Below are 25,372 nucleotides of genomic sequence, written 5' to 3'. Positions count from 1 at the left end.
TCTCTTCCCCTTCAAGTCTACCCGCAGCAGTAACCTATCTTGCAAATACCCGAATCTCTCCTATGTCACCCAGACGTTGTCTGGAAAGCTCTGCCCTGGCTGCTCATTCCATATTCAGCCCAATTCAAGATGCAAGTGTTGATTTATGCAGCCCTAAATAGTCTGGGTCCCAGTTATATAATGGAGTACCTCGCTTTGTCCTATCCCGCCTATGAATTGAGATCTGCTGGTGAGTCCCTTTCGGCTGTACCATTGCCTAGTGAAAGCTGGATGGTCAGAATTCAGAACAGGGTCTTCTCAGTGGTGGCACCCTAATTGTAAAACACTCATCCTGTAGAGATTAGGCCGGTGCTGACACTGAGGAACGTTTGGTGCCAGGAAAAAATATGTTTTTGCCCGGTCTTTTGAAGTTTAGTCTGTTTTAAGATGGCTGTTGTGGCAAATGAAGGAATATGTGGATAGGTTTTTAATTCAATTTTGATGTGTTGATTTTCTGTAGTTCATTTGTTGCTCTGTTACCATTGCATGACGAAGGCTGGAATGCAGATCCCATAACTAACCAACCAACCAACCAACCAACCAACCAAACACATACATACATACATACATACCCAAAACAATAGCATGCTAGGGTCAGTTTCTTGGTCACATTGACATGTGATGGAATGTTGGGAGAATGAGGCAGAATGTTTATGACTGGTCCCAAATGTTAGTCTTTTATCACTGCTTAGCTTTGGCAGCAATGGCTTCAGCAAGGAAGATGGTCCATAGTAGAAGTCCCAGTGGAGATTTATATATCAGGCCGTGTGCATATTCTTATTTTCTATTATACATGTGGGAGTTTATTGTATATAAACATCTCTCCATTTTTTATTTTATTTTAACATTCACAGGCCGCAATAGCAAGATACTCTGGTTGGCAAATTGCATACATACTATGGGGTACGTGACTGTCTTTGCTGTGAACTGAGGATTGCAGTTGCCCCTTTCTTCCCGTGTTAATGGTTCATTTGTGCTTTTTCCCTCTAGGGTACCTGATCATCCACACAGTTCAGTGCCTCTTTGGGGTGATGTTCATGTATGGTTTCGTTTTGCCCATCAAGCATGGTCAGGGGATCGAAATGCTTAAAAGTCTGGGAACTGGGATGTAAGTGCTCTGCATTTTTTGTACAGTCTACTAGGGTACTGGCTGAGAAGGTTGTTGTGAGCCAGGACATTGGTCAGGCAGGCATTCCCTGGGTAGTCTTGGGCGAGTGATCATCTCTCAGTTTTGCCCACCGCTTCCTACATTCACAAAACATCTATTTCGTTCTCAGGTGTTCCTTGTGCTTTATCAAAGAAAACATAAATAGAAGTGCCCTTTGCAAGCTGTGCTTGTGAACCTGATGACTCTGATTTTTGGGGGTCAAACATTTGGTTTTCAACCTTATGATCCTCGCAATCCAGACATTTACCATTTCCCCATCTGGCTGAGCTGCTTCTAAGTGGGTGACTCCTAGGTAAAGGTAAAGGGACCCCTGACCATTAGATCTAGTCGTGGCCGACTCTGGGATTGCGGCGCTCATCTCCCTTTATTGGCCGAGGGAGCCGGCGTTTGTCTGCAGACAGTTTCCGGGTCATGTGACCAGCATGACTAAGCCACTTCTGGCAAACCAGAGCAGCACACGGAAATGCCGTTTACCTTCCTGCTGGAGCGGTACCTATTTATCTACTTGCACTTTGACGTTCTTTTCGAACTGCTAGGTTGGCAGGAGCAGGGATCGGGCAACGGGAGCTCACCACGTCGCGGGGATTCGAACCGCCGACCTTCTGATCAGCAAGTCCTAATCTCTGTGGTTTAACCCACGGCGCCACCCACGTCCCTCGGGTGACTCCTACTGCTACCCAAACACAGAGGTGTACCTAGGGGTTGCTGAAAGTGGCTCCCTCTGGGGGCACAGGCCCGAGAAGGGCGTAAATATCAGCTGCCAGACTATGAAGTGTATGGTGCTTATGTGCGCGATGATGTGCTGCTGCTGTCATGGCGAGATCAAGCATGGGAGACGCTTCCTATCCTTACACCATGGCACAAGTTGATTTTTTTCAGAGGGTGGGTGGGCTTCAACACAGCTCCTTGCCAGGGGTGCAAAGTGTTATGTACTGAAGGTCTCACCCGGGGCCAGCAGGGGGATACTGTAGATAGATTTCACTCAGGTCCACATATGCAAATAAGGGATTGAAAGTGACGTTCAGTGATTGGATAGTTACAGAAAATGGTTACTGTTGCGTTCTAGTGGAGCTCTATATAAGCAGGCTGGCTGAACCCTTCAGTTCAGTTCTGGCCTGTGAATAAACAAGAGCTGTTTGAAGAATCGCTGTGTCGTCTGATATGTTCACCCACATATGAAATGCACACCTAGGGTCCTTAACACAAAGGACCCTAGGTGTGCATTTGCCCAAAGATTGCAAGTTACAACCAGTGGCGTAGTGTGGGTTGTCAGCACCCGGGGCAAGGCAAGTAATTTGCACCCCCTAACCCGTGGATTTTAGCACTGATTTTAGCACTGCGAGTGCGAGTGCGCCCCCCCCCCCAGATGTTGCGCCCGGTGCGGCCGGCCCCCCTGCACCCCCCACGCTACGCCACTGGTTACAACAAGTGGAATTGTAATTGACTCTCCCTCCTATGGGGAATACAGTGGTACCTCGGGTTACAGACGCTTCAGGTTACAGATGCTTCAGGTTACAGACTCCGCTAACCCAGAAATAGTATCTCGGGTTAAGAACTTTGCTTCAGGATGAGAACAGAAATTGTGATTTGGCGGTGCGGCGGCAGCAGTAGGAGGCCCCATTAGCTAAAGTGGTGCTTCAGGTTAAGAACAGTTTCAGGTTAAGAATGGACCTCCAGAACGAATAAAGTTCTTAACCTGAGGTACCACTGTATTGCCGATTTCCTATGTGTTCATTCTGGTATTTTCCAGCCACCCCAGTGGGTGTGGCATAGCAGCTGCTGTGTTATTGTTGTTTAATCGTTTAGTTGTGTCTGACTCTTCGTGACCCCATGGACCAGAGCACGCCAGGCACTCCTGTCTTCCACTGCCTCCCGCAGTTTGGTCAAACTCATGCTGGTAGCTTTGAAAACACTGTCCAACCATCTCGTCCTCTGTCGTCCCCTTCTCCTTGTGCCCTCCATCTTTCCCAACATCAGGGTCTTTTCCAGGGAGTCTTCTCTTCTCATGAGGTGGCCAAAGTATTGGAGTCTCAGCTTCAGGATCTCTCCTTCCAGTGAGCGCCCAGGGCTGATTTCCTTCAGAATGGATAGGTTTGATCTCCTTGCAGTCTGTGGGACTCTCAGGAGTCTCCTCCAGCACCATAATTCAAAAGCATCCATTCTTCAGCGATCAGCCTTCTTTATGGTCCAACAGCAGCTGTAGGAGAGGGCATTTGCAGCTCAGCACAGATCCCCCTTAATAACCCTTGTAGATCCACGGTGTTTCTTGAATTTGCTGGTTTTTTAAATCAGTCTTTCCATTATTACTAGCGGTCTGTTGTCTGTGATAGCTGGGAAAGAAATGTACTGACGCCTACCTGACCTTGGCATTCAGCTCCTTATATTTGTGTTAAAATCTCATAAAACTGTCACTTTTCTCTGCCTTTTCTGCCTCAGCTTCACACTTGCCATCGTCATAGGGCTCATGCAACTGCAGATCGCAACAGCTACTGCCTTCTTTCTTCAGCCGAAGATTTTGCTGACTGACAAGGAAAAGCCTTTGGCTCTTGATAACAGGTCAGGGCAAGGAAGTTGGGTTGCCGACGGGGTTTGTTTTTTGTCCAGGGGAGGGCTCTTAATATTTTATACAACTTGCACAACAGACACATCTACTGGTCCTGCCGATGAGTTTCTGCTTATCATGCAGTTGTTAAAGGCGTTGGAGCCGTGCTAGAAAAAAGCTGGCATTTCCACTTCCCATTGTTCAAGTTCATGATAGAAAAATATGTTCCAGTCGAAGCTGCGCAAGGCAAGAAATGTTTGCTGCCTCTATGTGATGGAGGAAAAGTGTAACCTCAGTGTCTGCCGGGAGAATGTACTAGACAGGATTCTTGCAAGGACATTGTCTTGAACAAGAACACAACAGCAACAGGAAAGTCCTGTGACCATCCAGAAATGTTAAATCTGGTGCTAGTAAAGGTAAAGGGATCCCTGACCATTAGGTCCAGTTGTGGCCGACTCTGGGGTTGCGGTGCTCATCTCGCTTTATTGGCCGAGGGAGCCGGCGTACAGCTTCCGGGTCATGTGGCCAGCATGACTAAGCCGCTTCTGGTGAACCAGAGCAGCGCACAGAAACGCTGTTTACCTTCCTGCCGGAGCGGTACCTATTTATCTACTTGCACTTTCACGTGCTTTCGAACTGCTAGGTTGGCAGGAGCAGGGACAGAGCAACGGGAGCTCACCCCATCGCGGGGATTTGAACCGCCGACCCTCTGATCGGCAAGTCCTAGGCTCTGTGGTTTAACCCACAGCGCCACCCGCGTCTCCTGGTGGTGCTACCTATTGGTATCTGGTGCTACCTAGTGGTTAAACTTTCTAATAGGTAAAAAAGGTAAAGGTCCCCTGTATGGTTAAGTCCAGTCAAAGGCAACTACGGAGTGTGGTGCTCATCTCGCTTTCAGGCCAAGGGAGTCAGCGTTTGTCCACAGACAGCTTTCCGGGTCATGTGGCCAGCATGAGTAAACCGCTTCTGGCGCAACAGAACACTGTGGCGGAAACCAGAGCGCACAGAAACACAATTTACCTTCCCACCACAGCAGTACCTATTTATCTACTTGCACTGGTGTGCTTTCGAACTGCTAGGTTGGCAGGAGCTGGGAGCTCACCCCGTCACGGGGATTCGAACCACCAACCAAGAGGCTCATTGGTTTAGACCACCCGTGTCCCTTATAAAGTATAAGGTAGTGCCATCCTCACAAGGGAGTTTGCACAAAAGAAGGTTTAGAAGGCACACATGGTGCCAAAACTATGACATAGTGAATTGGGAAGAACCGAAGGCAGGGTGCGAGGGGGTGTCCAATTTTGGCCCCTGCACAGGGTGCTGCTGAAATTTGAAAGGCCAAAGTCTGCCCCTGTGTCCAGCTAACCTCCCCTAAGAGCAGAGCAACTGAAAGTAATGGACTAAAGGTAGTCGTGTCCATTGATTCCAATGGGCTTACTCTGAGTATGACTAGACCCGGAGCCCATCCGTACAATCCTGTGCCTTGCTTTTGATTCCCACACGTACCTTTAGCTGGAAGCCTGAAAGCTAGCAGCAGTTTGATTCATTTTACGCTTGACGCTGCCTCCTTGAGTGCGTCTGCTGTTGTGACTCTCCTGTGGCGATTTGTCCTTATTTCCAGGAAAGCTTTCCACAATTTCAACTACTTCTTGTTCTTCTACAACGTGGTGCTGGGCCTGGGGGCCTGCCTGTTCCGTCTGCTGTGCAGCGTCATCGTGGGAGCCTGGCTGATTGCTCGGATAGACAGGACAATCATGCCCAAAGGCTATGAAGCAGCTGACCTGGGTAAGGCCTGGGCTACGGCCTCTCTCTCTCTCTCTCTCTCGGGCCATAAGGCTGGAAGGTTCTCAAACATCTCTGGCTTTCAGAAAAGAAGCAAGTGAGCAAACCCAAAGAGCAAGGGAAAGCCCACAATGAAGGCTGCATGATTTTATCAGCTTAATAGCTAAATTAATCAACTCAAACTTCAGTTGATTAACAAGTGTTGACTAGGTTTAGCAGTCAGGCATGCAGGTTACCTATTGATGGACAGTACCAGTTTTCTGCAACTGTCCCATGGTAACTGCCCTTTAGCTTGTTCACACGTTCTGCTTGTTCACACATTCGTGGCTTGTTTCTGTATTTATTTATGTTGTGAACTGCCCTGAGATCTACGGATAAAGGGTTTACAAATTCCCATGTGCTCAGTAGGGATGGCCAAATCTCTCAATTTTAGTTTTTATTTTCAGTTTCCCCTTCTTAAGTTCATTTTTTGTGTGTGTATAATTTTTATTAAATTTTCTGTTTTACAATTTAAAATACTCATTTAAACAACCTTAAAATGTCAGTGGCTTCCCTTCTTTTCTTTCCATGGTTCATTTTGCCTATCATGAATCCCTGCATATTTCACATAAACTATACCGTTCAGTATTCCATTATTACATCCATCAAAACTTGTTTACGCTGTTGAATTTACCTTAGTGCTGCCCACGTTTTCAAGTGTACACAATTTCTCCCCATATATTCAATAAACATTTTCCAATCTTCTTTAAACGTATGTTCTTCTTGTTCTCTTATTCTGCATGTGAGGTCTGCAAACTGTGCATATTCCATCAGTTTAAGTTGCCAATTTTCTTTAGTTGGGACCTTTTCCATTTTGGGACAAACAGAATACTGGTCGCAGTAGTGGCATACATAAATAACCTTTTTTGACACGAACTGAATTTCTCCCTCACTGTGATTCGACTGCAGGATTCAGGACATGGATAGGGATGCTCTTCATGGATCACCACCACACAAACCCCACCCTCGTCTGTTTTTGCCACCTTCTTGTGGTCCGAACGAGAGAGAGACAACAGCAGAGAACCACCAACTATCTTCATTTCACCAACGCAACAGTAACAGGTAGACTCTAGTTGGGCTGCTACGGATTTATACATGTTACAGTAAATATTAGGAATATGGTTGCCGTTTATCAATACTTGCTATTGTTTTAGGATGCCGGTAAGAAGTGTAAGCGGACGCAGGTGGCACTGTAGGTTAAACCACAGAGCCTAGGACTTGCTGATCAGAAGGTTGGCGGTTCGAATCCCCGCGACGGGGTGAGCTCCTGTTGCTCGGTCCCTGCTCCTGCCCACCTAGCAGTTCAAAAGCACGTCAAAGTGCAAGTAGATAAATAGGTACCGCTCTGGCGGGAAGGTGGTTTCCGTGTGCTGCTCTGGTTCGCCAGAAGCGGCTTCGTTATGCTGGTCACATGACCCGGAAGCTGTACGCCGGCTCCCTCGGCCAATAAAGTGAGATGAGCGCCGCAACCCCAGAGTCGGCCATGACTGGACCTAATGGTCAGGCGTCCCTTTACCTTTACCTAAGAAGTGTAAGCAAATTCTGACATTTACTAGCAAAATCTCAAAACTCCGCAAGTGCCTTAGGATCAAATTTCACCATCTTTCCTGCTCTCTGCAAGCAGCTATGGGCACTGCAGTGATATGGACCATCTATGAAATGTTCAGGTTAGGAAATATTGCATTCTCACAAGTGTGTAGACCAGAGGTAGGCAAACTAAGGCCCGGGGGCCGGATACGGCCCAGTCGCCTTCTCAATCCGGCCCACGGACAGTCCGGGAATCAGCGTGTTTTTAAATGAGTAGAATGTGCCTTTTTATTTAAAATTGCATCTCTGGGTTATTTGTGGGGCATAGGAATTCGTTCATTTTCCCCTGCCCCCCCCCAATATAGTTTGGCCCACCACATGGCCTGAGGGACGGTGGATTGGCCCAGGGATGGAAAAGGTTGCTGAGCCCTAATGTAACAGCAGTGTGCATGTTTGTGTGTGTGTGTGGATGCTTGGCTCGTCCCACAGGTGAAGCCAGTATACTGGGTGTTTTTTGAAGTGGCAACCATGTTAATGAAGCTTGTTCCACCCAGTGGCGTAGCGTGGGGGGTGCAGGGGGGGCCGGCCGCACCGGGCGCAACATCGGGGGGGGGGGCGCGCACTCGCACTCGCAGCTCTCTGCCCCTACCTGGCTCACTCACTCTCTCTCACTGCAGTGCTGGCTGTGCAAATCTGATCCGAGCCGCCGGGTCGCTGCCCACTGTGGAGGGGAGGGTGCCAGGCGTGCGGTGCGGTGCAGAGAGAGAGCGAGGGACTATCTGGGGGAGGGACAGTGCAGCGGGGGGGGGGGGGGCGCAAATTACTTGCCTTGCCCTGAGTTAGGTTGCGCAAATTACTTGCCTTGCCCTGAGTTAGGGGCACAAATTACTTGCCTTGCCCTGAGTTAGGGGGCGCAAATTACTTGCCTTGCCCTGAGTTAGGGGGCGCAAATTACTTGCCTTGCCCCGGGTGCTGACAACCCACGCTACGCCACTGGTTCCACCTGCTGTCCGTGCCTTGAAGGAGAAAGGATATTAGGCAGCATATTAGAAATTAAGCACTGATGCCTTGTTTTCTTTTAGATTTCAGGGTTTCCAACAAAGCCAGGACTAGATGGCTGCTGTCGTACACTCTTCTAAATAACCCCAGCCTCTCAGCACTCAGGAAGCCAAAATGAGGGTAGTCTCCTACAAATGCGTTGCTAATTCCCCCCACTACAGATGCAACGGGACTGAAATGGACCTCACGGAGACTGCACTGCCATATTCCTCATATACAACATCCTAATACTGTATCGGACCATTGGACCATCAAGTTGAGTCTATGTACTAAGATTGGCTGCCGGTCTACTTCCAGTTCTGCAACCTGAGACCCTCTTAAACTGAAGAGACTCCAGCGATCAAATCTGGGACCTTCCGCTTGCTAAGGAAAAACTGCTATTGAGCTCTAACCATTCCTCCCCTGAACTTGAGCTTGCTATTTGAGATGGTCTGGAGAAGTGCTAGCCCAGATGTTTTTATGCCTGTATGATGTGGAAGATATCTGGATAGTACCTCATTTGCTGGCTTTCATCATGCTTCCGGCATTTTTCTGCTCTTTCATTGGTAGGTCTCCGGTGAAACCCATCTCTGGGTGATTTTTGGCATAGATGAATCTAACTGCTGGAATTGTAGACAAAAGGCCTCTGAATATGTCCCCCAGTGGAAAATGTACTACAGCTGCATCTTCAAAATTCACATGATAGCACTGTGGTCACACTGGTGATGTCACAGCACACACCAATGAGGTCATAGTTACTGTATCCAGACATCAGAAAGGCCACAGCTCAGTAAACCTGATGCCCATATATGTTTGGAAATCAACCGGTTTCAATTTTTCCTGCTGGTAAAACTTTGTAATTCAAAATGAGGATACAGAAATATTGACAATTTGAACATTGCAAAAGCTAAAATACTTTCGCGCAAATAAATACTGCTTGTTTAAATGTGACAAGAATGAGAGAGATGTTATTTCATGAGCAGTAGTTGTTCTAGTGGAACGCGGGTGGTGCAGTGGGTTAAACCATAGAGCCTAGGGCTTGCCGATCAGAAGGTTGACAGTTCGAATCCCCACGATGGGGTGAGCGCCTGTTGCTCGGTCCCTGCTCCTGCCAACCTAGCGGTTTGAAAGCACATCAAAGTGCAAGTAGATAAATAGGTACAGAGTCGTCCGCAACTGGACCTAATGGTCAGGGGTCCCTTTACCTTTACTTTTAGTTGTTCTAGTACAGGGTATGTTTTTGCTGGTGCTCCTCAGCAGGTACCGCAAACAGCTTTATTTTTGTTACTTTTTATTTACAAAGGCAAGCCTTTAGCCTTCCTAGAAAGGGTTTCATATACCAGCTGCGCCATTTCCTCCATTTGGTGTGGGAATTTTATTTTCAGTATAAACAGGACTCTGTTTTTGAACATGTACACACACTGCTTTTAATTATTCTCCCAGGTGTGGAGGTGAGGAAAAAGGATAACCAGGACATTCCGGGATCAAATCAGAAACTGGGATGGCTTCTGTAACTCTGGGACTGTCTTTGGAAAATTGGACACTTGGAGGGTATGGGACTGAGCTGTAAGTTAAATGGAGTTCTGTATAACTTCCCATCTCCCTTTAAGAGGGGGGGGGGGGGGCTAATGATGCTGCAATCAGGCATAGATAGAAAGCAGGTGGGAAGGGGTGGTTAACCCTTTTCCTGCTGCCAGTTTCAACTCCTTGTTTGATGGGTGGCGCTGTGGGTTCGAATCCCTGCGACGGGGTGAGCTCCTGTTGCTCAGTCCCTGCTCCTAGCAGTTCGAAAGCACATCAAAGTGCAAGTAGATAAATAGGTACCACTCCGGCGGAAAGGTAAACGGCGTTTCCGTGCGCTGCTCTGGTTCACCAGAAGCGGCTTAGTCATGCTGGCCACATGACCCGGAAGCTGTACGCTGGCTCCCTCAGCCAATAAAGCGAGATGAGCGCCGCAACCCCAGAGTCGGCCACTACTGGACCTAGTGGTCAGGGGTCCCTTTACCTTTAAGCACCAATGAAGTTACTTCTGAGTAAACAATACATAGAGTTTGGCTGCATGGCCGCACATTTACTTGGCAGTAAGTTCCACTGAACTCAGTCTTACTTCTGAGTAAACAGTGCATAGGACTGAGCTTTCCCTTCATCGATGCCCAATGGATGCAAAGTGTAGTGCGAGACAGTGTCAAATTTCTGAGTCATCAGTTGCCAGGCAGAAAATGACCCATCACAGAGTCAACCCACCCTCTTTCTCAAGAAGAGCCACCGATCTACACAACCCCATATTTGCTGTAGTGGGGCAATTCTGATTGCTTTCTTGAGCTGTCACTCAACCGTGGTCTGCCTTTGGATGACATCATCGCAGGTATATAAAGAAGAGCTTTGCAAGAGAATGTTTGGAAGGTGGCTCTTGGGTATTTTGTGGTAAGTTAGCATGTTTGTATGTTGTCTTTTGGAGTCCTTAACTAGTTCTCTGTGTGCTTTGGTGATTCTGCAGCAGGGAAAACCAGGTTGTTGTTGTTTTAATTGAATACCGGTACATGTTTAAGGCTGGCTGCTAAAATGGCATTAATTCTATAGAAGTTAGCATGCCACACCCTGGGGCTGGATGGCTAGGGAAGCAAGTTATTACTAGGGTGTGGCCAACTTTATGTGTACAATATTAAACACTGCAGGCAATTACTTGGTTTAGCCGTGAGGCTCTGCCTCTCCACTTTCCATTCATCCCCTCTGCAGCAGTTAACAGGTGACTGTGTTTTCCCCATGCTATGGAAACCTTGTTTGTTAATTCCTGCATTTCAGCCTGCTCATATACAGTGCTGGATTTACATATAAGCCAAACAAGCTATAGCTTAGGGCCCCACTCTCTTGGGGACCCCAAAAAATTTAAAGAAAAAAAACACTGGATGTACATTTCCAGAATATAAGATAAAAAACAAATAAAATAAAACCTACATACAGCAACAGTGTTTTGTGCTGTGTAGGCTCCTATGATGTAAGCAATGGACCCCTCCTGCTAGCCTGCTCCCTAAAATATCACTGGTTTGCTCATTTCTATATATAGGGTGCCTACATTCTGCATGTGCAAATGACTTTAGATACCTATTAGGTCCATAAATTATATATTCAACACAAAAACGGTGACAATTTGTTGTTGACAAAGGACAGCTGGACATATCAAGGGCCCCATTGCCTTCAGTAGCTCAGGGCCTCATCAAACCTAAATCCGGCCCTGCTCATATAAAGTACAGCTACAGGAGTCAGCTGAAAATCTGGCAACCTTTCTTGAGACCTCTGGGCAGAGAGGAAACGCCACTTGTCACACTTAGCTAGGAGCTCAATACTCCACCCATTTTGCTTGCTTGCCATTTTGCAAGGCTTTAGTTGACCCCAAATAAAGGCATTGCTCAGCTGTGGGTTTTGGAGCCTCTCCCCTCTTCTTCCCTGCTCTCCTTTTTATGGGCCCATATGGGTGCTTATACAGTGGTACCTCAGGTTAAGTACTTAATTCGTTCCGGAGATCCGTTCTTAACCTGAAACTGTGCTTAACCTGAAGCACCACTTTCTGTTCTCATCCTGAAGCAAAGTTCTTAACCCGAGGTACTATTTCTGGGTTAGCGGAGTCTGTAACCTGAAGCATATGTAACCTGAAGCGTCTGTAACCTGAGGTACCACTGTACTAACTTTTTAAAGGGTCTGTGACAAGCAACGCATAACGCTACCATGGCCAGGAAGCTTTGAGTGCCACCAGGTGTATACTTAGGGGAACTGCAGCAAATCCTAGGTTTGCCTCTGCTTTATGCAATATGGCATTTTTTTTTAAAAAAATATAGAATCGGAAGGGTCCCCAAGGGTCATCTAGTCCAACCCTCTGCAAGCCAAAGTATCTCTGAGCTAGGCTTTACTAACTTTTTTTGCAGGGGGGAAAAAAAGTACTGTGTTTGTGCTCATATTTTGAGTAGGTATTTAATTAAAGCCATCTTGCCTTTAATTTAAAGATGGGATAAAAATTCAACAAACTTGAGCTGGGGGAAAAAAAACCCCAAACCCTAGATGCGTTTTTACTCTCGCAAGATTGAATGTATTGCCCTCGGTTGTATATAAGGGACGATTCCAATGGATTGCACACGAAAAACGCTTATCTCCCTGTGGAGATGGCAGTGCCGAATCCGTACTTTATAAAGACTTGAGGAATGAGATTATCACCCCTCTTTTATTGTCCATTCTGGGTCACCCAACCACTGCCACAGTGTCCTTTCTCTTGGCAGATCAAGATGAGCAGGTGACAAGCAAAGGTTGCAAGGTTTTTAGCTGGGGCGATCAGAATAAGATCCACTATTTGACTATTGATTCAAAACCCTAAAATGTATTTTATATAATTGACTTTTTATTTCTATTCTTGTTTTATTGCTATGGCCGATGGCTGACGCAAAGAAAGATTCATTCATTCATTCAAAATCAAACTCTCCCCAACTCAGGCAGTAAGTACCGTATTTTTTGCTCTATAAGACTCACTTTTTCTCTCCTAAAAAGTAAGGGGAAATGTGTGTGCATCTTATGGAGTGAATGCAGGCTGCGCAGCTATCCCAGAAGCCAGAACAGCAAGAGGCATTGCTGCTTTCACTGCGCAGTGATCCCTCTTGCTGTTCTGGCTTCTGAGATTCAGAATATTTTTTGTCTTGTTTTCCTCCTCCAAAAACTAGGTGCGTCTTGTGGTCTGGTGCGTCTTATAGAGCGAAAAATGCGGTAGTTCCAAACACCCCACACTCAGACTAACTAAGTAACAAAGTTGTGGGAAGACCGCAAGGCTACCCAACTTTGTGTTTTTTGTCTTGTCTATGAAAAGCAGCAAAGGTGAGTTTAAATTGTGGGTTCTCAGTTACAACCGTGAAAGTAGGGAATCATAGGATCGGAGAGGACCACAAGGGTCATCTAGTCCAACCCGTTGCAATGCAGGAAACTTTTGCCCAACGTGGGGCTTGAACCCACAGCCTTGAGATTCAGAGTCTTCTGCTCTACCGACTGAGCTATGAAGACTTCCTTCTCAGTCACAGTGCGCCAGTTGTGGGGTCCTTCGTCCAGCAAAGCCCAAACAATTCTTTTCTCCTACAGAAGATTTGGAGAAAGAGAGTTCAGGGCAGTTAACTCTTCTGGAAATAAAACAAAGGGAGCTGTTGTAGTTCTTCTTTCTTTTTTTAGATTTCTTGCATGCTTTATAGGTACTGCTTTATGGAAAATTATTTTGCATGGCGTATATCTTTTAATTGCTCTGGGAGTCCTACCCGATACAGCTTATGCACAATACACTTAAAGCTGCGTTTAAATTTTGGGAGCTGTAGTTTCACAGAGCAACGAGTCCCAGCACCCTTGAGAAACCATAGTTTTCAGCAGTGCTTTTTTCTGGGGGGGAGTGCAGTGGTATGTGTACCTCTAAACATTTTGTGAATCTTTGCACTTTTGTTCATTTACTGTATTTATTTCCCCCGATTTGAACTATAAAATGGTGATTTTCTTGAATCAAAATGAGAGTGCCCCAAACATCTTTTTTTTTTTTTTAGAAAAAAAGCACTGGTTTTCAGGAAATATTTGGAGGAAATGGTGTGCTTTCAATATATGGTATGGACACACCCAGTCTAAGAGATGATAGGTAATGTTGGTCTTGCTTGTTCTTTCCAGAGCAACCTAGTTAATGCCATGGCATCAGAAAACAAAGACATGGCAGCAGCTGCTTCTGACTCCAAGAACAATGAAGATCAGCAGGTGAGTAGATCTTGGTGATGGTCATTTGATGGGAGAAACCATTGATGCTCTGAGTTGAGCTCCAAAGCTCATTCTACAATACATAGGACACTCCTCCCTCTGCCTTAGGAAGGCTTTTGCCTTCAGTCTGCTGAGTGGAGTAGCAACAGCAACAGCAACACAGCACAAGTTGTTGCATATCTTAATATTGTGCAGTTTGAAGCGGCTGGAAAAATAAAAACTGACTCCTTTTGGAAGGAGTCATTGTCCAGGCCCATAAAAATATTATCCAAACTTTACTAGCAAAACTCTTTGAAAAACAGAACATAAGCATTAAAGATACCCCTCCAAATATCCATACAATACCTTGTGCTTTCCAGCGCAGGCTCAGCATCTTAGAAAATATGGAATATAGTCGTACCTTGGTTCTTGAACGCCTTGGTACTCGTATGTTTTGGCTCCTGAACACCGCAAACCCAGAAGTAAGTGTTCCGGTTTGCGAACGTTTTTCAGAAGCCGAATGTCCGATGCAGCTTCCGCTTGAGTGCAGGAAGTTCCTGTAGCCAATGGGAAGCCACGCCTTGGTTTTGAACCGTTTTGGAAGTTGAACAGATTAAGTTCGGGAACCAAGGTACCACTGTAATCCAAAACAGACCTATAAACAAAGGTCTATCTTAACAGCATCCAATTCCCTGGTGCTGTTTTCCTTGAGAGCCTCATTTACATCTTCCGTTCTCTGTTGGGTTCAGAGAAACAATATCAGCCACCACCCTTTGAAGATGGCAGATTTGCAATTCAACACCTTTGCACCTGATCTAAGGTTACAATAGTTTAGAGCAGGCTTCCTCAACCTCGGCCCTCCAGATATTTTTGGCCTACAACTCTCATGATCCCTAGCTAGCAGGACCAGTGGTCAGGGATGATGGGAATTGTAGTCTCAAAATATCTGGAGGGCTAAGTTTGAGGAAGCCTGGTTTAGAGTAAAAGAAGACAATCAACAAATATTCATGAACCCATTGAGGAGTTCAGTGTCCTTTTGAAAACAATTGTGGAAAAAACCCAACGTTAGCCATTTTCCATTTTAAACCTTCATTAATACACATGCATCTTTTATTTCTGTGTGAATTAAAGCAATTATAGTTAACACAGATGAGTCAGACAAGAACTGACTAGATTCTGCCTTAGCAACAACATCTAGAGGACCAAGAGTTCCTCATTCCTAATCTACAGAGTTTTGTTCCCTTAAACCCATGTACTCCCAATTCTGCTGGTCAGTCACATATCAAGAGAGGGGTTGGTTTCAAATGGAGTCTTTGTTGACTGCCCCCTGGCCTTGGGTTGCTGACACCGGTTGCCTTGTCTACTTCACGTTCCTTTGCTTCTAGAACCTGGTGAGCAGAGTGGCCTCGGTTTCCCTGAGTGCTGCTTGCGAAATGGTCTCCACCACATACTCTTCAATCAAAGAGAACATTCCGGTCTTCAAATCTTTCTGTGATGCGGCCGAGACGGGGATGAGGACAATTGCTTCGGCCACAGTCAGCAGGGTACAGCCTCTTTTCAGCAAGCCCCAGAGTGAGTAAATGGTCGGCTCTTTGGGATGGGGAGAGAAATTCAACTCTGTTCTCATTTAAAGGCAAACTACTGTATTTTTCGCTCTATAGGACGCACCGGCCCATAGGAGGGGGAGAACAGGGGAATTCCCCCCCCCTTGTTCTCCCCCTCTAAAACAAGGTGTGTTCAAGGTGCATTCACCCGAGCTTGTGGGGCTGCTGGTGGGGGGAAGCGCTGCTTTCCCCCACCGCCAGCCTCAAAGATCCCTGAAGCCTTTGGAGCGCAGCGCCCCGCTGCCCTGGAGAGGCTTTGCACGCAGCAGTCCCCAAGCTAGAAGAGCGAGACGGAGGCCTCCGTCTCACTGTTCTAGCTTGGGAACAGCCTTGCTAGCCTCTGCAGGACAGCGGGGTGAAGGCACCCCGCTGCCCTGGAGAGGCTTTGCACGCAGCCATCCCCAAGCTAGAACAGTGAGAGCGCTCCGCAATGCTCTGTCTCCCTGTTCTGGCTTTGGGCTTAGCGGCGCAGCCTGCATTCGCTCTATAGGACGCACACACATTTCCCCTTAATTTTTGGAGGGGAAAAAGTGCATCCTATAGGGAAAAAAATACGGTAACCATTTTTTGCGTTTTCCGAAACAATACCTGAACTGAGACACAACCGTCTTTCAAAATTGCGGCGTATCCAAATTTTGCAAGCCCCCAAGATGCGTGTCCAAAAGTGTATATTTTGTGGTAAAGCATGCATATAAATGCATATATTAGTGCGAGCGACATTCCAAAATATAGAGAAATTGCTTTGCAACCATGTGTAGGTTAGGCAAAGGTAGTAGGAGAAATTTGCCCAGTGATGCTGATGGATTTTTTATGAGAACTTTTAAAAAATAAGATAAAAAACTGATGTGGAAATGTAGGGAATTGAACTTAAGATTGAAAAAAAATGTGAAACTGCAAAAAGCCCAAAATGAATATATTCACCTATCCCTACCCTTTGTGGAGTGTTTTCCAGTGTCCCCATAAGTTCATGGTGGTGGTAGTAAGTTCCACAGAGAGAAAAGGAGTGGAAATTAGCTTGCAAAAATCTAATGACCACATGAAATTTTACCTTCTGTTGCAGAACAATATTAAATGGTCAGTGAAACATCACAAAACAAATGTCATTGTCAGTATATATAGCACATTTTCCACAGGGAAACTCATGCTCAAAGCAGTTCACACAAAGATCTAAAACAATAACTGTACATAACATATAAGACGTAATAAGAGCATCTATTGTTGTTGGCGCAACTGTCTAAAATTGCACTGTGCCAATGACAACTATTTATGATCTATTTTTTAAAAAAATCCAGCAGCAGATGTGCAGAACAGCCGAGATCCGGACAAAGTGGAGGAAAAGGAATTGATAGTTCAAGGACCAGCTGATCAGGTAACCACTGTCCAGACTTCAACTGGTCCCTATTATGAATTTGTCCATCTGATAATGGGGTGGTCCTGGTGGCTAGGAGGTTAACAAAAGAACATGAATAGACTTTGGAGGCTGGAAGACTCTCACTAGGTGATGACCTTCAGCTAGCTTAGGAACCTGTGGCTCTCCAGAGGTTGGCTGGGCTACAGATCCCATAATCCTGGTCCATTGGCCATATTGGCTGGGGCTGGTGTGTGCTGGAATTTAGCAGTGTCTGGCAGTGCCTTAGGTCCCCCATCCCTGAATCAGGAGGAGTTGTTGTTAAGCAACCTCAAGCTGGAGGACAAGAGCTGTAAGTTAAGCAGGACTCAGTGGAGAGGCTTTAGGCTTCACCTTGCTTCTAGGAATCTGATGTAGATGTCCATCTGTTTCTGCTGGGCTCTGGGTGCCTGATGTTTATTTACAGATGCGCACCGGGACGCGGGTAGCGTTGTGGTCTAAACCACTGAGCCTAGGGCTTGCCGATCAGAAGGTCGGCGGTTCGAATCCCCACGACGGGGTGAGCTCCCGTTGCTCGGTCCCAGCTCCTGCCACCCTAGCAGTTCAAAAGCATGCCAAAAGTGCAAGTAGATAAATAGGTACCTCTCCGGTGGGAAGGTAAACGGCGTTTCCGTGCGCTGCTCTGGTTCGCCAGAAGCAGCGTAGTCATGCTGGCCACATGACCCGGAAGCTGTACGCCGGCTCCCTCGGCCAATAAAGCAAGATGAGCGCCGCAACCCCAGAGTCATCCACGACTGGACCTAATGGTCAGGGGTCCCTTTACCTTTTTACTCAAAGTCTCCTATGTATTCTCTGCCAGAAAACTGAATCCTGTAACACTTTCCCCAAATACCTTCCTGCTTGGATGCAGGATGCATGCAACGTGGTCCATCTTTGAAGGCTTATCTGTGGGCGGCAGACGAATACGGAAAGTTTTAAGAGCTACGTTAGTGAACAAGTTTTGCTAGGTTGCCCCGACGCTGACTGCTTCTCTCCCACCCTAGGGGAGCCCAGATAAAAAGGAGATGGCATCATCTACGGAGACAGTTGCAGGAGCAGCGGTTTGCCCAGCAGCTGCCGAATCAAAGGACGTGGTCCCTGGCATGCTGGACCTGGTTAAAGATGCTGTCCGAGGGAGTGTTGAGATGACCACGTCTGCGCTAACCAGTGGCATGAACACTGTGATGGGCTCCAGCATAGGCCAGATGGCCTCCAGTGCCGTTGAGGCTGTGATGGGGAGGTCTGAGGAGATGGTGGACCACTACCTCCCAATGTCTGATGAGGAGCTAGGTCAGTCGACACTTGTCTGTTTGCCGCCTCTACCCGCACACAAGTGCCCGGTGGTCTGCGCCATGCTCCTGCATGTATATCAGTGTTATTTAGTCTTTTCTAAGCACAGTTGTAGAAGGGACGTGGGTGGTGCTGTGGGTTAAACCACAGAGCCTAGGGCTTGTTGATCAGAAGGTTGGCGGTTCGAATCCCCGCGACGGGGTGAGCTCCCGTTGCTCGGTCCCTGCTCCTGCCCACCTAGCAGTTCGAAAGCACATCAAAGTGCAAGTAGATAAATAGGTAAGGCTTTGGCGGGAAGGTAAACGGCTTTTCCGTGCGCTGCTCTGGTTTGCCAGAAGCGGCTTAGTCATGCTGGCCACATGACCTGGAAGCTGTACGCCGGCTCCCTCGGCCAATAAAGCGAGATGAGCGCCGCAACCCCAGAGTCGGCCATGACTGGACCTAATGGTCAGGGGTCCCTTTACCTTTACCTTTAAGCACAGTTGAAGAGGAACTAGGCTGAACCAGCCACACAATGTCCACTGCAGTGCAGATTCCTATTGCAAGCTCCCCCACAATCTGAAAACTAAAATTCTCCATCCATGCAATCCACATTCTGTACTAAAACAGAACTGAGCAAATGTGTGTATTGTTCTGTGACTTCCCTGCTGTTCTCCAGCTTTGCTTAATTTGTGGGTGGGAGAGCTCTTTGGAGGCGTGGTAGCAAATGTCAATAGGCCTTGCCTTGGGAGGAAATGGGCAATCAAGCTCATTCTTGTAATCTGAGTGTATCTGAAAAGTTCAGTGTGTGAAGAGGTTTGAGCTAGTTGCTCCTGCTCATACCGCATGGCTCTCACCAGCCACTCTAGAGTTCCTATACCAACAACCTGGGAACTTTTACCACTTTGTAAGTAAACTAAGTTTTGCTGCCTGTGCAACTATTCTAAAGCACATGAATCTGACCTTTTGAGAGTTTGTAAGTAAACCATTTTTAACTTGCCAAATGTGTGGTCTGTCCCTATGCTGGGGGGAGAAGGAAACTTTGGAAAGCAGCTTCTAACAGGCATATTCGAACTCGCTTTGAAGGACATATTTTAAAGCTTTAACAGTCCAGATTTATTTAGCTTGCTGCATATTTTGTGACTTTATATCTCTGCTGGGGTTCTCCCACCAAAAAGTACTTGCCCCAAACTTGGATCTTGGTATCCAGGAATTCCGGGATTCATATGTATATTTGCACTGACAATATTTAGGGTGTTCTGCATATTTCCAGGGCTTGCTAAGTTCTAAAGTGTGTAATGCCTTCCTTTCAGCTACTCTTGCAGCTGCTGTGGAGGAGACAGAGACCTCTTCTTCCATTGAGAAGCAAATGCAGCAGCGGAGTTACTATGTGCGCCTGGGTTCCCTCTCCAGCAGGGTGCGCCAGAGAGCCTACCAGCACACCCTGGGCAAGCTGCGCCAGACCAAGCAGAAGATGCAGGAGACTCTGTCCCAGCTCCAGCAAGCAATGGACTTGGTATAAGCACTTTTCTAGTCTCTGGTAGTGCTTGCTCTAGGTCAACCTTCTCTAACCTCCGCTGTTGCAGACTGCAACTCCCACCAGAGCCACCTGGCATGGCTGCATGATACAGAGAGGCTGCTAGTTGTGCTGGTTGATGGGAGTTGTAGTCCAAAACAACCCCAGGTTGACAAAGGCAACTCTGGCTCTCTGGGGTTGTTGGTTTTTTTTTTTTGGAAAAATGTGCTGGGTTCAGTTGCACAATGCACATACCTTTAGCTCAGGTTTGTGAATTCCAGATGTGATGTCCACCAGCCTTGATAACTTAAAAGAGGACACTGCAACTTTAATAATAATAGTTTAATAATGATAATTTATTATTTGTACCCTGGCCATCTGGCTGGGCTTCCCCAGCCACTCTGGGCAGCTTCCAACAAAGATTAAAAGTACATTAAAATGTCACACATTAAAAACTTTCCTGAATATACTTAAATCACTAACTGACCATTGAAGCTGAAGGGGGTGGGTCTGTCTGTACAGATGTGGTGCCCCTGAACACCAATGTTGTGGGACAAACTGGGTGAAGGGTGGCAACTTTCAGGTCCTGCTCTTGAGCTTTCCAGAGGGGCTGGATCTACACTGACCTGTTTAACATTATTAGAACGATATTAGATATATCATTCTAAAACGTCACAGGGCATACTTGTAAATTAAAGCGGTTTTCTTACCTTGTTTCCCCTGTCAAAATGCTGCTGGTACATCAGCTTCACTCTCTGGTGTCACAATTTATAATGCATTAAGAACATTAAATGCGGTACATCTGATGTCCACCTGCATTACCACAATCCTTCCCTAAAGGTAAAGGGACCCTTGACCATTAGGTCCAGTTGTGGCTGACTCTGGGGTTGTGGCGCTGTGTTGCTCACCCAATAAGAAGTCTAAGAAAGACTGTGGGGTGGAGCTTGCATGCCTTGTGTGTGGCTAGTTAATGCAAGCTGAGGGGGTTTTTGAATGCTGGACGCCATTTTGTTGCACGTGCTGCTGCAAACTTTGCAGTGCAAAGCCATCTTAAGTTGAGGCTGCATAGGCCTTGTGGTGCATCTGATTCAGATTCTATTCAGTTGAACCTCTGGTTACAAACTTGGTTGGACAGTGTTCTCGAAGCTACCAGCATGAGTTTGACCAGACTGCAGGAGGACGGCAAGACTGGAATGCCTGGAACAGGTGAGGCTGCAGGTCCCTTATTTTGGCTGCTGGTCTCTTATTTCCAAGGCTGCTGGTCCCTTATTTTCAAATCTGTAAATTGACAGCTATGAAATCCACCCGGGTGCCGGCACGCCATGTTCTGTTGCCCAAGCAGACTGGTTCATTTTATTTGTGTGGCAAAAGTACCCGCCAAAATGTGAGATGTGATTGTCCTTGGGAGAGTCAGTCCCACTGAACTTCGTTTGAGAGACTTTCTGCTTTTTACTGTTTCGTTTGGAAGTATCTCTCTTTTCTAAACGTTCTTAATGTTCTCGCTGCTATCTCCCTAGATTGCATTTGCCAGACACACAGACCAGAAAGATCAAGGCGGGCAGGAGGAACTGCGGCAGAAGTGGTTGGAGTGGAGCAAGAAGCAGTTGGGACAGAGCAGTTCCACTGGAGAGAAGCCAGCAGAGGTATGTTGTGTTCTTGGCTTCCTCGATGTATTTCCCAGAAAAGGGCCCATCAGGACACAGGATGGCTTGCTCTCGTGACAAAGCTCAGCAGACCATAGCCTGGATGGGGCGCCCTGCTAAGTAAATCATGGTAGCATAGCTGTCAACTTACAGATTTGAAAATAAGGGTCCAGCAGCCTTGGAAATAAGGGATCAGCAGCCAAAATAAGGGATTTTCCAAGCACAGGTATGTTCGGCTTCTGAGCCCCTCCCAGCCAAAGGCAGAAAGGCCAGCCAGCAGCCAAACGAAGCCTTAAGCGGTGGTTCCCACAGCGCAGCAACCTGGCAAAGGGGATGCAGCAAGGAAAACCACCGTCACCTCTCCGCTGGGAAGCGCTGAGCAAAGGCGAGTCCCCAGGCAACGTGGCTGATTTGATCGACACAAGGCATGCAAGCTCCACCCCATCCCATTCATTCTTAGACTCCTTATTGGGTGAGCAATGCAGCCAAGCAACACAGTTGGAGCCTCCCTCCTCCCTGGCCGGCAGGGAGGGAGGGAGGGAGAGGAGCTGCTTCCTTTGAAACCCGGGAAATTTAAGGGACATCGTCAATAAGGGACAGCAGCAGGACACAGCACTGGGATAAGGGAGTTTCCCGCTAAATAAGGGACGGTTGACAGCTATGTGGTAGCTAAAGGGAGATCAGGGTGAATAACAATATTCCCATATTGTTTGGGTTTTTGGAGAATGTGCCTGAATCACAGGTAGGGCAAGAGCCGCAAAAATAAAACACAAAACTACAATATGGTCTGAACGGAGGATAATCAAACTTTCAGCACCAGTTTTAAATGGAAGTTAAAGTTTCTGCTTACTTTATGATTTGTGTGGATGGGCAAATGTAAGAGAAGTTCAGAAAAAGACAAGAACTGAAGACTTCCATTGCAGTGCTTTCACTTGACCAAGCTCTGCTCTGTGCCATATCCAAACCTCATTGCCTGACACATCTGCTGAAGGTTTGCCATCCCTGTCCTAACTACAATTAATCCAGAATATGGCCATATAACACTGGTCCTGAAAGACCTAAATTGGCTCCCAGTACGTTTCCGAGCACAATTCAAAGTGCTGGTGTTGACCTTTAAAGCCCTAAATGGCCTCAGCCCAGTATACCTGAAGGAGCGTCTCCACCCCCTTACTCAGCCTAGACACTGAGGTCCAGCTCCAAGGGCCTTCTGGCAGTTCCCTCACTGCGAGAAGGGAGGTTACAGGGAACCAGGCAGAGGGCCTTCTCAGTAGTGGTGCTTGCACTGTGGAACACCCTCCCATCACATGTCAAGGAAATAAACAACTCTCTATCTTTTAGAAGACATCTGAAGGCAGCCCTGCTTAGGGAAGTTTTTAATGTTTGATGTTTTATCGTGTTTTCAATATTCTGTTGGGAGCTGCCCAGGGTGGCTGGGGAAACTTAGCCAGATGGGCGGGGTATAAATTCTTCTTCTTCTTCTTCTTCTTCTTCTTCTTCTTCTTCTTCTTCTTCTTCTTCTTCTTCTTCTTCTTCTTCTTTGTTTTGTTACTACTACTGTTAAGTTGTGGGTGAACATATCAGACGACACACTGATTCTTCAAACAGCTCTTGTTTATTCACAGGCCAGAACAGAACTGAACTGAAGGGTTCAGCCAGCCTGCTTATATAGAGCTCCAGTACAATGTAACTGTAACAACTTTCTGTAACTATCCAATCACTGAACGTCACTCTCGATCCCTTATTTGCATATGTGGACCTGAACTATCTACAGTATCCCCCTGCTGGCCCAGGGTGAGAACTTCAATACATAACAACTACTACTATGATTATTACTAACACCTCTTTCTCTCCAGCAGATGGAATCCCAGGCCCTAGGCATGTCCCGCAACATTGCCCAGCAGATTCAGGCTGCCTGCCAGAGCCTCCTGGCAAACATGCAGGGTCTCCCTGCAGCCCTCCAAGAAAAGGTGCAGCAAGCTTACAGCTACATGGAGGAACTGCAGGCTGCTTTTTCCAGTGCCAAGTCATTCCAGGAGCTTCCTAGTGGCCTTTTGATGCAGCGCCAGGAAACAATGGGCAAAATCTGGCAGGCTGGGGACGAGGTCCTGGAGTACGTGATGGAGTCCACTCCCCTGAACTGGATCGTGGGGCCCTTCTCCCCAGAAGAGGTCTCTCCTCCTGAACCTTTGGCCGAATCCCAAGCAGCAGAGGTGCCTCCATCTGTGAAGGAATCGGAGGTAGCTGTCCAAAGGATGGAAGTGCCTGGATCCAGTGCTTTGAACGATCAAGCCTAACCTGCAATCCGTGGCCAAGTTGCTTCAGTTTTTCCCAGTTACACAGAGCTCAGCAGTGCTCAATGTTGTTGAGGTCTCCTCGTTGCAGAACTTGCTAACTAAAATGTGAAGAGGTGCAGTTTTCTTAGCAGCTTGTAGGTGACAAAAACTGTACCTCCGAAACAGTTTGTCCCATCTCCTATGGTGGTGCCAAGCTGACCTCTAGTTCAGTGCAGTTTTCCAGCAAAGCACCAAACCAATCTCAACAGGCCACAAATGAATGGATGCTACCTGACTAAGGACTGGCTCAGGGTCACTTCTCCTGCTTGCATTAATATCTAGAAAAGGATGCATCTAGTGTTTCCCAAACTTGGGCCTCCAGCTGTTTTGGGACTACAATTCCCATCATCCCTGACCACTGGTCCTGCTAGCTGGGGATGATGGGAGTCGTAGTCCGAAAACAGCTGGGGACCCAAGTCTGGGAAACACTAATCTAGACGTTAACAGCAAACAGCTGGTTAGCATCTAGTTTTAGCCCAGGACGTCTTTAGCTGGTGTTGACTAGGACTTAGCTATGCCTCATAAAATTTATGGTGATCTGTTATCTTTCAAGCTTCTTGACCACTGGACAAGAGTAAACACTTCATGTCAAAGATAAAGTAAACCAATTTGCATCTCAAACTGTGGCTCTGGATTTTTTTCTTCCCTGTCAGAGAAGTGCCTTGGCACTGCTGCTTAAGATCTGGCTTTTGGTACTAGAATATAAGGGATGTGGGTAGTGTGTGGTCTAAACCACTGAGCCTCTTGGGCTTGCTGATTGAAAGGTCGGTGGTTCGAATCTGTGTGCCGGGGTGAGCTCCCGTTGCTCTGTCCCAGATCCTGCCAACCTAGCAGCTCAAAAGCACACCAGTGCAAGTAGATAAATAGGTACTGCTCTGGCGGGAAGGTAAACGGCGTTTCCATGCGCTCTGGCTTCCGTCATGGTGTCCCGTTGTGCCGGAAGCGGTTTATGCATGCTGGCCGCATGACACGGAAAGCTGCCTGTGGACAAACGCCGGCTCCCTCAGCCTAAAAGCGATATAAGCACGCATCCTCATAGTTGCCTTTGACTGGACTTAACCATCCAGGGGTCCTTTACCTTTACTAGATTATAAAGATAACACAGTAGACGTGAAATATGGGTGCAAATCACTCCACTTCTACGTAAAAAGCATAGAATGTGACAAACTGTGGCACATTGTTTAAATAGGAATGCATCCACTGGGAAGCAAAAGTAGCAACTTCTGCTTACGTTTGGCATGATAAATATGTAATTTAAGTAGAATTATGATCCATAAAAAGCCCTTGACCTCAGCTGCCATCAAATATCTGTTTTCTCTGAAAGCCTAATTAAGAACGTGGTGCTTCCCAGATCTGTTTTGTCTTTCCCAGCACCAGAGAAACGACTTGTAAAAATGATGACTGTCCTCTTACAGAGCTTCAGCCTCTATTCTTGGACATGGGTTTTCTTTGTACACGCACTTTGTAATAAATCTAGAAAACATCCAGTCATACGCAGTAAGGGTGAAGGCCGAGCTTCTTCCCATCTTTGTATTTACCATAAAAAACACCAGGGGGCAGTAAGGCCCTTTCCCCTCTCGTGATGCACACTCAGTCATTTAACAGTTGGTACATTTTCCATGTGAAGCCTCTATCAATATTCCACCCCAAAATTCCAATGGACAAAAGCAAGGAATTGCAGGCTAAGGAATGGTTCAGACAATAATCAGTTCTATTTTTGACTGTGGTTAAACTGTCCAAGCCAATACT

At 46.8% G+C, this 25,372-nt stretch overlaps 2 protein-coding genes across 3 annotated transcripts in view; both read left to right on the top strand.

The window, feature by feature from the left end:
- LOC310667497 (stimulated by retinoic acid gene 6 protein-like) overlaps positions 1-9,083 on the top strand; it is a 28,787-nt gene extending 19,704 nt beyond the window's left edge. Inside the window, exons 13-18 of one of the 2 annotated variants that reach the window (XM_083420027.1) lie at positions 894-942; positions 1,030-1,147; positions 3,644-3,763; positions 5,368-5,531; positions 6,477-6,629; positions 8,451-9,083. In XM_083420027.1, coding sequence (XP_083276153.1) covers positions 894-942; positions 1,030-1,147; positions 3,644-3,763; positions 5,368-5,531; positions 6,477-6,629; positions 8,451-8,479 — 633 coding nt within the window. In that variant the 3' untranslated portion in view covers positions 8,480-9,083. Of the gene's footprint in view, positions 1-893; positions 943-1,029; positions 1,148-3,643; positions 3,764-5,367; positions 5,532-6,476; positions 6,630-8,176 lie in introns of both variants that reach the window. The other variant, XM_083420026.1, reaches the window with a different exon arrangement.
- A 1,169-nt stretch (positions 9,084-10,252) lies between these two features.
- LOC310667581 (perilipin-3-like) lies at positions 10,253-24,234 on the top strand. The gene is made up of 8 exons (XM_083420253.1): positions 10,253-10,556; positions 13,809-13,892; positions 15,257-15,443; positions 16,768-16,844; positions 17,867-18,152; positions 19,445-19,647; positions 21,165-21,290; positions 23,144-24,234. Exons 2-8 carry the CDS (start codon positions 13,827-13,829, stop codon positions 23,582-23,584), a joined length of 1,386 nt encoding a protein of 461 aa, XP_083276379.1. The 5' UTR covers positions 10,253-10,556; positions 13,809-13,826; the 3' UTR covers positions 23,585-24,234.
- Positions 24,235-25,372: the final 1,138 nt, after the last annotated feature.

Source organism: Podarcis tiliguerta (assembly GCF_965153285.1).
Source record: "Podarcis tiliguerta genome assembly, chromosome: 17".
In the NCBI taxonomy this organism is placed as follows: Eukaryota; Metazoa; Chordata; class Lepidosauria; order Squamata; family Lacertidae; genus Podarcis; species Podarcis tiliguerta.
This window is presented reverse-complemented; position numbering and strand designations above follow the sequence as displayed.